General features: G+C 38.1%; 1 protein-coding gene and 1 pseudogene across 1 annotated transcript; both read right to left on the reverse strand.

The window, feature by feature from the left end:
* Window positions 1-466: 466 nt before the first annotated feature.
* LOC113063171 (cytochrome P450 2J2-like) lies at window positions 467-10,827 on the reverse strand (annotated as a pseudogene).
* Window positions 10,828-10,943: 116 nt separating this feature from the next.
* LOC113063170 (cytochrome P450 2J2) lies at window positions 10,944-14,638 on the reverse strand. The gene is made up of 9 exons (XM_026233392.1): window positions 14,399-14,638; window positions 14,104-14,266; window positions 13,868-14,017; window positions 12,953-13,113; window positions 12,635-12,811; window positions 12,317-12,458; window positions 11,978-12,165; window positions 11,388-11,529; window positions 10,944-11,240 (listed from the first exon to the last, which is right to left on the reverse strand). The coding sequence occupies exons 1-9, from the start codon at window positions 14,606-14,608 to the stop codon at window positions 11,065-11,067; spliced, it is 1,509 nt and encodes a 502-aa protein (XP_026089177.1). The 5' UTR covers window positions 14,609-14,638; the 3' UTR covers window positions 10,944-11,064.
* Window positions 14,639-16,259: the final 1,621 nt, after the last annotated feature.

Below are 16,259 nucleotides of genomic sequence, written 5' to 3' on the forward strand. Positions count from 1 at the left end.
ATTTTGGTCTAAATAGCTAATTTTGCCCTTCATGACAACTGTGAATTTTTTATAACTCATTTAAACATTTTCGTGTTTCTTTAGACATAATTAAAGGACAAATGGAGTCTTTTAACGCCTCAGATGTAAAGTTATTCGCTGTCAAAGTGACGCCAAAATAATGGGAGTCAATGGAATGCTAACAGCAGGTGGGGGTCCGCTAGCCAATGGCGGTGTCCAGTGCTTCAAAAAAAAAAAAAAAAAAAATGAAACCCTGCCCCCCTGTCAAAAACACACTTCAGCGACGTCATGGACACTTCGTCCATGTTTTTATACAGTTTATGGTTTTTATATTCGTTTATTTAAAAAAAATCCATTCAATGCAATCTCTTTACTTAACATTCTGAATACTTTTGCAAATAATAGCTTAGGCTAGTCCAATAAAGCTTTGATTATGCTGACTGGAATTTTAGCTGGAATGCATTTTAAATGTAACATATTTAATTTTATTTCGGCTAATAGACAATTACATAGTGTTTTGTTGAGGAATAAATCATTCACATAGTTTCATATATAAATTGTATCAATTGTATCATATATAAAAAGTGTTTTTTAGCAACACTTTAAAGTCTGAAAGTACAATGTCCAACATATCTCCAGTATGTTATAATTCATTTGACAAAAACAAAAGGAAATAATGTATAAAGTACAAGTACTTTAAAATATTATACTTCTGATCAGTGATGTTCATCCTCAGTTTTCCTTGTTTTTCGGTGCAAATGTCTTAAGATCCTTAAATCAAGACATATTAACTTGAAAAGAAAAATGACATAAAATAAGAAGTCTTGTTTTTAGTTGATTAATTAAAATGATGTGAGTTTATGATTGAAACAAGAACAGATATTTGCCCATGGGCTTAGACAAATTATCGTAATTCAAAAGGAGTTCTGTTGACATATCTGTCAAATACGTATTGGAATACCATACTGAGATCAGATCAGGTATCATATCCAATTATACACAGACGTTAATCAGGTTAGATGCCTTATTGAATTTAACATGGATAACAACTTGGCTGTGAGTAATAGACTGCCAGTCTTTACATTGCTACACACTGTACACAGGCTGTAGATGTTGTAATTTTCACAATTAAAACCATAAACCATAAAAGTTTTATGGTGTTTTTGTCAACAGTTTTACAGTTTCATTCCTGTCAATAATTAAATATAGGGCTAGCCTGACTAAGGTCCATTGTAAAGCATAAAATATTATACAGTGCATCACAAATGTATCAAATAATTTATCTAATTTACACTTTACTGAACAAACAGTAAAATGCGATTTCATTTTTTCCTTCCTCTTTGGAGTGGTACAAGCTCTTGGCGCATAAAGTATATCTGTAAAGTTGCAAAGACTAAAGTCTCAAAAGAGATATTCTTTATCAAAGTTAAGACTGCCATGCCCCCACTAGCATGTCTACGTCATATATGTGGAAATATTTGCATAATGCCGCCCAAATGTTAACGTAAAGAAAGAAGGCGTCGTTTCCATAACCGCAGTTAATATTGAAGCAGCCATGTCAGGGAGATGCTGTGCGATCTAGGCGAAAGCAATAGCACTTTATTTAGCCTTCTGAAAGTAGATGCATTTAGGAATCTTTAATATTAATTAAAAAAGAACAGCAACACATTTTATGGATAACTGTTTTGTGAACCTAGGAGAAGAGGTAATTCTGACTATACTATGACAATCTGGCACTTCTGAATCAGCTACTGCAAGTATGTTTTGTTATTAGTTTAATTAAATATTTGCTATTGACTGTTCAAATCCAGAGTTTTACACATCACACGTGTGTGTGTGTGTGTGTGTGTGTGAGAGAGAGAGAAAGACACAGAGAGAGAGAGAGAGAGAGAGACAGAGAGTCTTAACCATCCTGGCTTGTGTACTGCAAACACATATGAGCTTCATCACTGTGTCTGTCACACCACTCTGTTCCCCTTTCAGGCTTGAACTGATGGTAAAACTAAGGACATTATTAACTGTCTTTACATTTATTTTAAAAGATGAAGCTCGCGATTATGGAAAGGGGGGTTACTTTTCCGATGAGTACTTGTAGTGTTTGGTCGACCACAATGCAGTGGGTCAGTTGGACAATCAGAGCAAACTGTACTTGTCAGAAGGATGGACTTGAGCCAATTCACCCATTTCCACAACTTTCAAAAAATTAATGGATACATGTTTTCTCTGTAAATGTCTCAAACACAAACAATCAATGGTCACATATTTGTGATTGTCTTAACGTAGCACTGCACACAACTTATATGGTAGGGGACATCGAGTGGTGCCCAGCCTGTAATCCATGCTGGGCTCTACACCTCCTGGTGAAGAGAAAGTGAAGCGCTGCAGCAGAGAGGAAAAAAAGAGGAACAACTCCATTCTTGCCAGTTGCTCCCCAGGACACACTCTCTTCCCTGAAATTAGAAAAAAAATAAAAATAAAAATAGATTAATTATGGAACTAAATGTATTACAATATTAAATATTCCAGTATGGAAGAAAAAAAGTTAAATATTAATATGCAAATCTCCCAAGAAAGCATGCTTCTACTGAGCCCTTAAAAGTGCCATGGTTATGGAAAATAACACTGCAAAAAATAATCACAACTGTAATAAAACAAGGACATATCATTAATTTCACTCAAAAAGAGTAACTTTTTGTAGGGCTATTGCAAATTCAGCTATTTACAGCACAACTGGAAAATGTCAAAATATATCAACTGATTACTAGAAAGCAGAGTTCTATACCTAGAGAAAAAGGTAAAAAGGCATCTCTCTTTCTTAATTTCCCCTCAGCATCCAGGAAGTGACCCGGGTTAAAAGAATGTGGCGTCTCCCACTCAGTCTCATCAAACAACACTGATGTCAAACTGCCAATCACAGCCGTGCCCTAAATCAAAACGAATCAAAATGTTTATGGAGGACCAATGGCAACTGTTTTAATCTATTAGTCAATCACAGACAGCCTTAACTGTCCCAGTGTCCATAAATATACAGTTCTGTACAGCTACTATACCTTTGGAATAGAGTATTGTCCTATCTGAGTGTCTTCCACAGTAGCTCGGGGCAAATTCAATGGGGCAATATTTCCAATCCTCTGTATCTCATGAATGACTGCATTGGTGTAGGGCATGTTGTCTTTGTCTGATAAAGATGGCTGTCGTGACCCTCCCACAACACGATCAATCTCCTCTTGAACTTTGGCTGAAGACACAAAGTAAAGAGATTATATATTTTGTTTTCTGTGCATATAAATGCGATTTCTCATAAAAAACTCTCACCCTGAATCTCAGGATATTTTATCATGTAGAGAAGACCCCAGTACAGAGTAGTGGAGGTGGTCTCAGTTCCTGCTACAAACAGATCCAGAGCACAGATGCACAAGTTCTCCACATCAAACCCAGCAGCTGTGTTGTCTTGAAGCTAAACAACATGATAGAGAGGTTATTTCAATTCAGTAATATTATAACCAGAGCATTCCATTTACTGACACCTGCCTAAGAAAGGGTTTTACTTTTTCCATCTCAGCAAGGAAACAGTCAATGTAGTCTCGAGGATTTGATGGATCACAATCCACTCTGTGAGCATTCACCTTCTCTCGAACAAAGTCTATCACCTTATGCCACAGAGCAAACGATTTCTTGTGTGGTCCAGGGAGTAGCCGCATGAGCCATGGAAACATGTTATACATCTAAAGAAAGAAGAACAAAATGCATTAGCTGAGCAACAAAGATGCTAAAGAGGGCAAAATCAACATATTAAAATATGAAAATGTTTACTTGAGCCCAGATGCTTCCATCCAGAAACATAGCCTCATTGATGTTCTTGAGCAGATTCTGGAAGTCATTGTCACTGTACTCAAATCGATTACCAAACACAAGCACACAGATCACATTTGAGACAGCGTTGTTCAGCAGGATTTGAGAGTTAAAGGGTCGACCTGGAAATGTTACCATGATAACTGTAAAGTTAATCACATTGTGCTTCCACTCCAAAATGTTAGTAGAACAAGGTGAGTTTCAGTTCTTTAAATTCCACATACTTCTGTACATACCATTCTCACTTGAAATGGCCTCATTCAGAAAGCGACATTCAAGATGAATAGACGGCTCCAGGCTTTTCTTTCCCAATCCAAAGTTTCTAAGAGTTGAGAGTGCAAATCTCCTCTGATGTTTCCATTTATATCCACTGGCACCAACTAAACCTGATCACAAACACATTTAAATATTACTTTTCCATACTCACTCACTCACTGCCACAAGTACTGATCTCAGAGCAATTTTATGAAAAACCTATTCGGAGAAAACACTTAAATGATTCTTTTTCTCTAGCAGCATATGCCTCAACGTACAGGTGTATCTCAATAAGTTAGAATGTTTCATAAGAAAAAGTTAATTTCAGTAATTCAAATCAAATTGTGAAACTTGTGAATTAAATAAATTCAGTGCACACAGACTTAAACATTTTAAGTCTTTGGTTCTTTTAATTGTGATGATTTTGGCTCACATTTGACAAAAACCCCACCAATTCACCACCATCTAGACAAATAAGAATCCTTCATAAGACCAATAAAAAACATTTTTAGTGAACTTTTGGCCTTCTGGAAAGTATGTTCAATTACTGTACATGTACTCAATACTTGGTAGGGACCCCTTTTGCTTTAATTACTGCCTCAATTTAGCATTGCATGAAGGTGATCAGTTTGTGGCACTGCTGAGGTGGAATGAAAGTCCAGGTTTCTTTGACAGTGGCCTTCAGCTAATCTGCATTTTTTGGCCTCTTGTTTCTCCTTTTCCTATTGGCAATACTCCATAGATTCTCTATGGGGTTCAGGTCTGGTGAGTTTGCTGACCAGTCAAGCACACCAACACCATGGTAATTTAACTTGCTTTTGGCAGTGTGGCCAGGTGCCAAATTCTGCTGGAAAATGAAATCAGCATGAAGCATTAAAAAAGCTGAAGCAGAAGGAAGCATGAAGTGCTCCAAAATTGCTTGTTAAATGGGTGCAGTGACTTTCAAAAACACAATGGACCAACACCGGCAGATGACATTGCACCCCAAATCATCACAGACTATTGAAACTTAAAACTGGACTTCAAGCAACTTGTGCTATGCACTTCTGCACCCCTTCCTCCTGACTCTATGACATTGGTTTCCAAATAAAATACAAAACTCTCATCTGAGAAGAGGACTTTGGACCACTGGGCATGGTTGGATACAGCACTCTGTGAACAGCCTACTTCTTTGGCAATGAATGTTTGTGGCTTACTCTCCTTGTCCTCCGGACAACTGTCAGATCAGCAGTCTTGCATGATTGTGTAGCCTAGTGAACCAAACTGAGAGACTATTTTGAAGGGATGGCATTGGTGATCAGAGGCATAATAAGACCACGGCAACAGGAAATTCCAGTGGAGGTGAATTTAGGCGCTCTCTCTCATAATGTAGATATTCCCTTTAGCACAGCTCCATCTAGTGGATGCATAGCGCAAACCCAGTCAAACATTTGACTCCAGTATCTTCTATTCTATGCGCCTTATAATCTGGTGTGCCCTATATATGAAAACAGTTCTAAAATAGGCCATTCATTGAAGGTGTGCCTTATAATCCGGTGCGCCTTATAGTGCGAAAATACGGTTTTCAAATATAAACTACACAAATTACAATACAGAAATACAACATGTGCATGAACAAATATAACCCTTGTTTTACAGGTCCATTGACACCCCCCCCCCCAAGTGACGTCATACCCAACATGGTTTCACAATTCAGGTTTGGCTACTGGTATATTACAATGAGGTAAGTTCCATTTATTATACTGTGTGACCTAATCTTAAATAAAGACTTGAAATCAAACATATGTGTATTGTGGTTATTTATAATGGAAATGAAAGAAAAATGTTACCCAACACTTTTTTGCAACTATACATAATGAGCAAAATAAACATCGTACCCTTACATGTATAAAACACATAATACATTTAAACAATCACAGGCTGTATACAGGTCTGTGTATACATGATGTCAGCGCTGTCTAACAGACCACGTTAAATGATGCATGCAGTGTATGTGTGTGTGCTAGATATGGTGTACATACATACAGTCCATTTATGATCACGGGGTTGCTCCGTGACACTCAGGAAACTTGTGAAGGTGTTCTGAGTTGATTAGCTGATTGGCATGTCACCATATTCTAATTTGTTGAGATGGTGGGTTTTTGTTAAATGTGAGCCAAAATCATCACAATTAAAAGAACCAAAGATTTAATCTACTTCATTCTGTGTGCACTGAATTTATTTAATACACAAGTTTCACAATTTGAGTTGAATTACTGAAATAAATGAACTTTTCCATGACATTCTAATTTATTGAGATGCACCTGTAAGTTTGAACTCACTACTGTCAGTTTATATTGAAACCACCGTTCACTATTTTGAATTATTTTTACAAGACTGACCTTTGTCTTCGGCTATGTCATAAATCATGGGCAACATGGGTCGATCAGCGAGGTTGTCACCTTGTTGTAGATAGACCTCCTTCACTCTTTTGTACCCATTCAACATAACAATTCTTGGTCCGAGAAATCGAATGCTTAAGATGTCTCCATATTTTTCTGCAAACTTGAAAATATGATTTGAAAATTATATGTACTATAGGAATAGTTTAAATACTGCAGAATATTAGTTCACTTCGATCCCCATCCTCACAAAGATACCGATATAACGTAAGAAATATATTATATCGAAGAAAAAAAAAAAAGAAAAAAAAGAGAAAATTCTTAGTGATTGAGTATAATTGTATATAAAAAAGTCTTATCTGAAAACTGAACGCTGATCACAGTTTATTTGTATAAATGTTTATTTAAATATATTAATAAAAGTAAAACAATATTAAAAATCATAGTATAACACCAAAAAATTACATGCTATTGAAACTTAAACCAATAATTAATAATAAAAAATACACTCTTCTGTATCAACTTCATGGTGTGTCTTGTTACTGTTTTTATGAGCATTTTTATATTATATTTATATATTTCATATATTTATATAGGAATCAATTACAAGCCACAGCCCATAAAGCTGAAATAAGAGAATTTGTATTTTATATTGATGTGTTTACATTTCATTAGCATATGGTGTGCTATAGTGTTGCAAATTTAAGCAATGTCTAACAGTTATTCTATGAATCAGTAACAAGACACAGCCTTTGAAGATAAGATAAAAAATGTTTGCAAAAATTATGTTAATATGTTTGAATTAGATTCAATAACGTGTATCTGAATTTTCTTATGAAAGTAAAAGATACAAAGAAATGTGGTTGTATGAACCAGCAACGTCGGGTCCCGTCGGGTTCGGGCTTAATTTATCATTTTACACGGGCTCGGGCTTTTGCTCCGGATTGAGTGGTAAATGAGCAGTCATGTGATGTGTTTCGATTAGCATGAGAATGATGCGAAAATGGATGCTGAGGAGGTGAAACAGAAGCTTGCATCTGGCGATTATGCAACCAAAGCCAAGTCTGAGGTGTGGAAAAGTTTTGACCATGTGCATAATGCGAATAATGAGCCAGTGGGTTATGTGAAATGCAAAAAATGCAACATTCTTTTAAAGTACGGCAGTTAAACGACAGGGAATTCATCGCTGATAAGGCATGTTGATCGGAGCTGTTCAACACCTGCCATTGTCCAGAATCAACCTACAATCGAATCGGTTGTTACAGCATCAAAACCCATTCCTGCAAAGGTGGAACAAACGATGATGGAGAAGTGGGTCAGCTTTTGCTGTAAAGACATTAGGCCTTTTAATATCTTAAATGGCAAGGGGTTTGAAGAGCTGGCGCAATAAATAATTAATGTCGGTGTTGTGTATGGGAAGGTTCCGTAAACTCTGTAATTCACAATTGTAAAGAGGTGCACTGACATGGCAGAAGAAAAGAGGGAAGCTTATGTACAGAAACTTAAGACTTTGTTGAAGGACGGCACAGTCGCAATGACCACAGACATGTGGACAGAGGATTATCGGAAAATGTGTTATTTGACAATCACATGCCAGTGAGGATATGGAATAGGTGAATAAAACCCTGACAACTAAAATGTTCCCTTTGGAAGAGGCAAAGACAGGAGAAAATATCAGGCGGGAGATATTGAAACTACTGGTGACAAAGTTTGGCCTTGATGCTTCCTCTCTCAGCAAAATGTATAGGTGACTGATGGGGGGCAAACATTAAATTAGCTCTGCAGCCATACCAGAGATTGGACTGCATTGACCATGTCATTAATATGGTACTGTGCCATGGACTAATAATTTAGAATTTATCTTAATTTAATTTGTTAGGAAAGACTCATTTTATTGGTGCGTTGGCCTATTTATAGGCTAAGTGTTTTACTACTTGTTTTATTTCTTTGTTCCAACATCTAAGTGGCCTATAGCCTACGTTAGTCATTAATAAATGATAGGGCTCGGGCCCTGTCGTGCCTAACTTTTAAGGCCCAATTACAGCTCTATTATAAATTAATTTAGTTAAATGTCAGCAGATCAAACTTGGTCAAAACAAGTGTGTGGCGAGTGGGGCGGGGCCGAGAGGCGTGGGAACGAGGAGTGAGGCCAGGTGTAGTGATTGGAGATGAGCTACACCTGAGCCCCACCGCTAGTATCGAGTCCCACGTAGGAGATGGAAGGATATAAAACTGGAGCGACGACCGTGAAGGACGAGAGAGGACCAGGCCTGGGATATTATTTTATGTTTGCTTTTTATTTATGCGCACCAGTCGTCCGTGAGGGGCTGGTGCGCCGTTTTGTATTTATTTTGTGATTATTAAAATGTGTTTTGATTGTGCGCCGGTTCCCGCCTCCTTCTTCCCGATGTATATGGAGATTTTATCGTTACAGTGGTGCCGAAACCCGGGAGAAGGAGGGACGCGCTGCTGAAGATCCCTCGCCGCTGTGGTGAATCCGCGGTGCCCTCGAGCTGGCGAGGTATGTGCCGCCAGGGACGCTCGAGGCGGTGGGCTGGAGCGAGTTGCCGGGGACGGGCGAGCTCGCTGCCGACCGCCCACGACAAGGAGGGGCGGCTGCCGTCCGTGAGGGAGCGGAGGAGTCGGCGCCGTTCGCCAGGGGGGCCGGAGCCTGCCGCCTCCGTGACGGAATCCGGAGGGGCAGGGAACGGGGGACTCCTGCCGCTGCCCCAAAATCGGAGGAGCCGTCGCCGTCCATCGGGCGGCGGAGGAGTGTCGCGCCGTCCGCCGAGGGCCGTCCAGTGCCACCGCCAGGCACCGCGGAGGAGATCACCCAGCTGGTGGAGGGCCGAGCAGCAGTGCGTCTGGGAACCGGATTTTTTTTTTTTTTTCCTCTCTCCCCTCTCTCGTCCTTGTCGCTCCTCCTTCCATCTCCTTTTCTCTCGCCTCGTCTGTCCTACCCCCAGGTTCCCGCAGGTCCCCGTGAGCGGTCTCCCCCGGAGGGAAGGGGGGGGGGGGGGGGGGGCAGTAGAGCGCAGTCTCGAGGGTACCCCCCGGCCTGCGAGGGGCGATGGGGGTATGTGGCGAGTGGGGCGGGGCCGAGAGGCGTGGGAACGAGGAGTGAGGCCAGGTGTAGTGATTGGAGATGAGCTACACCTGAGCCCCACCGCTAGTATCGAGTCCCACGTAGGAGATGGAAGGATATAAAACTGGAGCGACGACCGTGAAGGACGAGAGAGGACCAGGCCTGGGATATTATTTTATGTTTGCTTTTTATTTATGCGCACCAGTCGTCCGTGAGGGGCTGGTGCGCCGTTTTGTATTTACTTTTGATTATTAAAATGAGTTTTTGATTGTGCGCCGGTTCCCGCCGCCTTCTTCCCGATGAATATGGAGATTTGTTTATTACAAAGTGCAATATCTTCCTCTAGTGGGCGGTAAACTGTATAATGTTTTTAATGCTTTGCAAGTTGTCTATTTCCATAACTTTTGTTTTGCTATAGTTCAGTGAATAAAACCAACATCTAAATGTTATTTTATGAACCAGAAATACAACACTTAGATCTGATTTTTTTAATATACATTTCAAAAGTGAAGCATTTATATGGATTAATTGTGCTTTTTGCTCTTCATTTTGCACTTTGCAGACGGTACCTGCACTTTTACATAAGGTCTTTTATCATACACTTTTATCCAAAGCGATTTACAGTGCATTCAGGCTATACATTTTTTACCAGTATATGTTACCAGATAAAATACCTTAACGCAGATAAATAATAATAAAAATAACTAATAAATAAAGCGTGTTCTCTTCTACATTTGGAACTATTATATAACGCAGTATGTTTCTTGTCATTGTGCAAAATCGTTAAAGAAGATTTCCGGGGCTGAATCTCTGTCAAACGTCACACGTCGAAACCAACTTTATATCAGTCGCAAAGATGATGTTTCGAATTGCATACTGTCACAGATCCAAACATGAATACAGGTTGTTTACCTTTGCCACTTGTAAATGGATATTTTTTTGATCGATATGATGAAGGTCTCCAATAATCGGCAAAGACCATGGTCCAGGAGGAAAGTTTTTTCGGCGCTTTATTTTTGATATAATCAGCCAGTAATAAAAAAACACAGGAAAAAATCAAAATAGTCTTGACATCGAGCCACTCGTACAGACGCAGCAGATCCATGGTCACGTCAGTATTGGCAGATTAGGTCGTTGATTACCAGAAGCTTTACACCCAAGACCCTCCCATTCCAGGAAAAACCAACGAAAAACATTCACTAATCAAAAAGAGAAAACAAAAAGAAAAAAAAGTGATGTCCGCTTGTCAGGACATGTTCTACATTTAAATTATTAATATTCAAATTAAAAATATATATTATTATCATTTAGCTTTCTCTCTTTTGTTTGTTTGATGTTATGATTGTGTGATTTCATGGGATAAATAAGAGATTATTTTTTAAAAGTAACCCACTTTTATTTGCAGTTTTACATGGTTATAGATCATTTTGTTGCAACATCAAATACCACCTGTAAATATTGTGCACTGATGTATAAACAATGTATAAACAATCAACGAGGAGTGAAACTTATTTTAAATGGCTTTGGGGAGAGTGTCATTCCAAAGTTGAAGTCCAAGCTTGTTTGCTTTCCCCCTGGAGGTGAAAGAGTGAAGGATTGAAGAAAGGATGTGAAGAAGAGAAAGAGCTCCATACGGGCAAGCGATTCTCCTGGACAAGATCGTTTTCCTTGGGAAGACGAAATGAAATCTCAAAACAAGCCTCAAGATTATCTCACGATTTAATGTGTATATGCACAACTGTCAAGTATTTTCTGTATTTGTGTAATAAAATATTTACCTAGACAAAAAAAAAAAAAAAAAAAAACCTGCTCACCTGCCGAGAAAGGAATAAAAGCTTCAGGTTTTTCAAATTCGCTTTGAGCATTAAGAAAATTCTGTGGGTCAAATGAATATGGAGACTTCCACTTGGTCTGGTCAAAGAGCACTGAGGTTAGGTTAGGAATGATCTGTGTACCCTTAATGTAAAAAAAAAAAACAATCTAAGGGTTAACATAAAAGATTCCATGTTGCATATAATGTACTTTTCAACTTATTTTCAACACGTTTAAAAACAACATAGCAGTTTGATTTTGTTGGTAGGTGGCTTGTAAGCTCAAATTTAAATGGCATGTCAGCAGCTGAGGCTATTTTCTAGACAAGATCTGTTACTACCAATTACCCAAGAGTTGTATGAATAAAATTAAATACATTAAAATTACTCAAGGATGTATGGAATGTTTGGAATATAAAATACAAAAGGCAATTGTGATGTTTTCATCTCACAATTCAGATTTTTTTTAATATCACGCAACTCTGAGAACATATCAGTCCCCATCCATCAACTGATATAGTAAGTATGCTATGTTGATGAGAAGTCGCCTGTGTAATTGTTGTCATTTTACAAATTTTTTTCATTCATCTCACCTTTGGAATATAATATCCTTCCAATATTGTGTCTTCATTGGTCATTCTTGGCACACTAAGGGGGACAACATTGCCCATTCTCTGGACCTCATGGATAACAGCATCAGTGTATGGCATGCTGGGTCTGTCATCTATGTTGGGTCGACGTGACCGTCCAACTACTTTGTCTATTTCTTGTTGAACCTTTTCTGAATATGACATTCAGTGTCAATGTCCATGACATGTTTAACAAATGTAACTTCAAAACAACATAGTAAAGTATTCAGTATAATTGGTTTATGAACCGTTTACATGGACAACATTTTATTAACAGCTGACTTGTAATTTGGAGCATTTTACCTTGGATTTCTGGGTATTTCATCATGTATACAAAGGCCCACAGTAGAGTAGTAGATGTTGTCTCAGTTCCTGCCACAAACAAATCAAGTACAGCATACTGCAGACCCTCTTCATGAAATCCCGCTTCTAGATCATATTTCCTCTAAAGCACACAGCGGCATTACAATTAGCATATGCAGGATAGTCATGTTGGATAAAGGAAACTCGAACTAAATGAGTGGAATATTTGTACATGTTCATCAAATATTTTGTTTGCATAAGCATAATACATTTATAAAAAGCCATATTTTCATAGGCTGTGTTAGAGAGAGATTGTACCTTCTGGATCTCAGTGAGATAGCAGTCTATAAAATCTCTGGGTGAGGAGGGGTCCCAGTCTGCACAATGCTTGTCCACCTCTTCCTTTATAAAAGCACAAACTTGATGGAAGCAGGAAAACAGGTCTTTATGAGGTCCCGGGAGGAGGTCCATAACATAAGGGAAAACACTGTAAAGCTACAATGGACAAGCAGCAGGTCAGCTTGGGTGGGCACCTTTAATTTATTAGTTGTTTTCAAATAATGCATTTTGTTGCACCTTAAGTGGAAATTTAGGAGTCCCTATGACAGACCACTATATATTTTCATCTCATAATACCTGTATCCACACAGACGTTTGTAGTTTAAGGGCTTTAGACATCAGACTGAGCATGTTCAGAAACCTTTGGTCAGTGTACTCAAACCTCCTCCCAAATACCATGGAGCAGATGATGTTGGAGACAGCATTGTTAATAAAGTAATGAGGGTCGAATGGCAGCCCTAATAAAATAAAACGACAGAAGCTAGTTTCAATTTAAAAGTAGATTTTTTTACGGTGGCTGTCAATGTCTTGCTATGTGGTTGCTAAGGAATTGAGTCCTAGTCACTGATATACAGTATATATATATGTATATATATATATATATATATATATATATATATATATATATATATATATATATATATATATATATATATGTGTGTGTGTGTGTGTGTGTGTGTGTGTGTATATATATATATATATATATATATATATATATATATATGACTATTCTTTGTATTCTTCTTATTATACTGTTCTCTATTATAGATTAGTGGTCCTAGTGCTGGTCGCATAAACCTCTAAGACTAATCTTACAAGTTAGTCATCGAATTATTATCATTATTTTTTAGTTATAAAAAGTCAGTTAAATATAAAAGTAGATTGATCTAAGTCTAAAGTAAGACTTATTACCACTAGGTTAACTGCTGACAGGTTAAATTAGTTAATAAGACACAGTCTCAACATAGTGGCTATGTTTATGCAACTGTAAAATGTATTTAAAATTCAATGCATGGAAGACCGACTGGTGTCATCTTGTGGGAGAAACATACAAACACATACATATATACATACATACATAATATATCTGTGTGTGTGTGTGTGTGTGTGTGTGTGTATATAATGCAGAATTCTGACAAAAACTAAAAAGCATGATATGCCTAAATAGTCAGGTTTTGCTTCTTATCACATTAATGCTTCTACTGTACTTACCATTGGTTTCCATGATGGTCTGGTGAAGGTATTTGTACTCTTCCATGATGATGACTTCCAGGCTCCTCTTTCCCACACCAAAGTATTTAAGAGTACTGAGAGTGAACCGCCTCTGTTGCTTCCAACTGTAGCCATTATTGAAGGTTACACCTGTTGCCAGACATTTCATGAAAGATGTGATATTTAGGGAGTGTTAGAATATCATTTAAAGTTATTCTCCCAACATTAATGTATACCTTGGCACTTGATTATTCTTTTGAGAACATCATTGGTTGGACGGCCTGTGAAAATGTTTGCATGGTCAATAAGAGCTTTCTTGACCAGGCTGTAGGTATTCACAACAACAGTGTTTAAGCTTCCCAGACGCAAGCTGAAAATGTTGCCATAACGGTCTGACATCTGCAGGGAAAGAGACAACATGAAAAAAAAATGGGAAAAATACTCACGGTTACAGGGATTAGGATACCAAGCCTAATTTGAAATACTTTATACGATCAGACTTAGAAACCACAACAAGAGGCTGTGAGTTACCTTAGTTAATTGAATATGTGGTTGTTTAGCATCCAGGTTGAAAACATTCCCAATAAAGGGGAGAGGTGTGGGTCCAGGGGGATAATTTCTAGGCTTTCTGTTTCTCAGATGATATGAGATCAGCAGAAAGATGACAAACATCAGTAACAGGGTCCCTACATCTGTCCACTGCACTGAGGCTAAAGACAACAACATGTTCTCCAAGACCATTTTCAAGCGCTTACCCCCTTTATTCTGCACTGAGAACGAGCCTACGCGAAAAGTTTGACTTTAATTTGTTTACTTCCTGGTTCACTTCTGTTTTCTACATCGTGCAATAATAACCTGCAATAAACATTTTGGATATGCGAAAGAGAGCTGTTCGTGAACGAATCGGTGTTCCTGAATGATTTTTTTTAAAGGTAAACCAATCGTCCAGTCAAAGCGCTCATATTTTTGTACACCGAATCTTCCTTATGTAACTCAACCGATTTTCTGCTTTGAACGACCGACACTAGCGAGAACAAATAGCATTCTAGTCCATACTGTGTAGGAGCTTTCTATTGGCTGGATCTACTGAACACCGCCCCTTCACTGAAGCTAGATTAGATATTTAGAGTCTGCGAGGTGTAGGCTAATGAAATAAATAAATAGCATGAGATAACTCATTTCTAGCGATTGACCAAATAAATAAAGTAAATACGTAAGTTAAAATAAAATAAAAATGCATAAACTGCTTTGCTTTCGTTTGTGGGACGCTCCCTTCCTATAGGCTATCTTTTTACATTATGAGGATGTAAATGGAATAACGGTTTAATTATAGTAAAACTGTAATAACCATGGTTTTTTGGCATGTACTACAAATTTACTACAAATGCCATGGTTAAACTGGTTAATATAGCAAAACCATGGTTAATTTGTGGTTATATTAACTATAGTAACCATGGTTTTTTGGTTATATTTGTAGTAAAACCATGGTTAATTTTCATAAGGGTTATCCAATGTTATGAAAGATTATTTGAAAAACGTATGCGTTCAAAATACTGATATACTAGTAAGATTCTGTTTTACCCCCCTGGAATATTTCTCCTCTCCTCTCTTTTCCTTACTTTTTTTCAGCAGGGCCTCCTAAGCATGGAGAGGTATGAAGTCCGTGGTCGCTGTGTGAAAGGCAGGGCCTGGTTTCACTGCCAGTTGCATTGTTACTGAAACGATGACCATGTTTCCCAGTCAAGCATAAGCATTAATAGATTGCAAATAGCCTATCCAACTCTGACATTCTCTGACAAAGGGAATGTGGCCATTTTCTTCTACATGAACCTGCAGTTTATAAATAAAAGCGTTGACTTTAAAAGCTGGATCATTTTATGCATTGTTTTGGCTGACAGAGTTAATATGCCCTAGTCTGTTATGCAAAGATTTGGAGATGTTGTTTCACCGGGATTCCCTTGCCAATTAGTTCTTCATATACTTCACCTCTCTGCTGCAGCAATTCACCATCTCCAAATGTCCAGAAGAGGAACTCAGTTTGGAGGGAGAGATATGTTTTTATGCTCCTGCTCCCTACCGTATATGTGTGTCCTCCCGTTAGAGTATACAATTTTTTTTTAGCATGATTATGGATATCTGTTATGATAGATACCTACCCCCAAGTATGTAAGATTTCATTATTTTTGTTACCATTAAGTAGGCTTATAGTGGTGGTTATCTTCACACTGTTTTAATACCAACGCCTATTTGTTCTGATCTACAATGGGCAAACCATATCAAACGCAATAAATATCTCTGTCACGCAGTTTTAAAAATGCAGTGTCATTGCATTTGATTCTTAGATTCAAGTTAATAATTCTTGATGTTCACCCTTGAACCTCAGAAATGAGCT

This window comes from Carassius auratus, chromosome 45, assembly GCF_003368295.1.
Source record: "Carassius auratus strain Wakin chromosome 45, ASM336829v1, whole genome shotgun sequence".
Taxonomy (NCBI): Eukaryota; Metazoa; Chordata; class Actinopteri; order Cypriniformes; family Cyprinidae; genus Carassius; species Carassius auratus.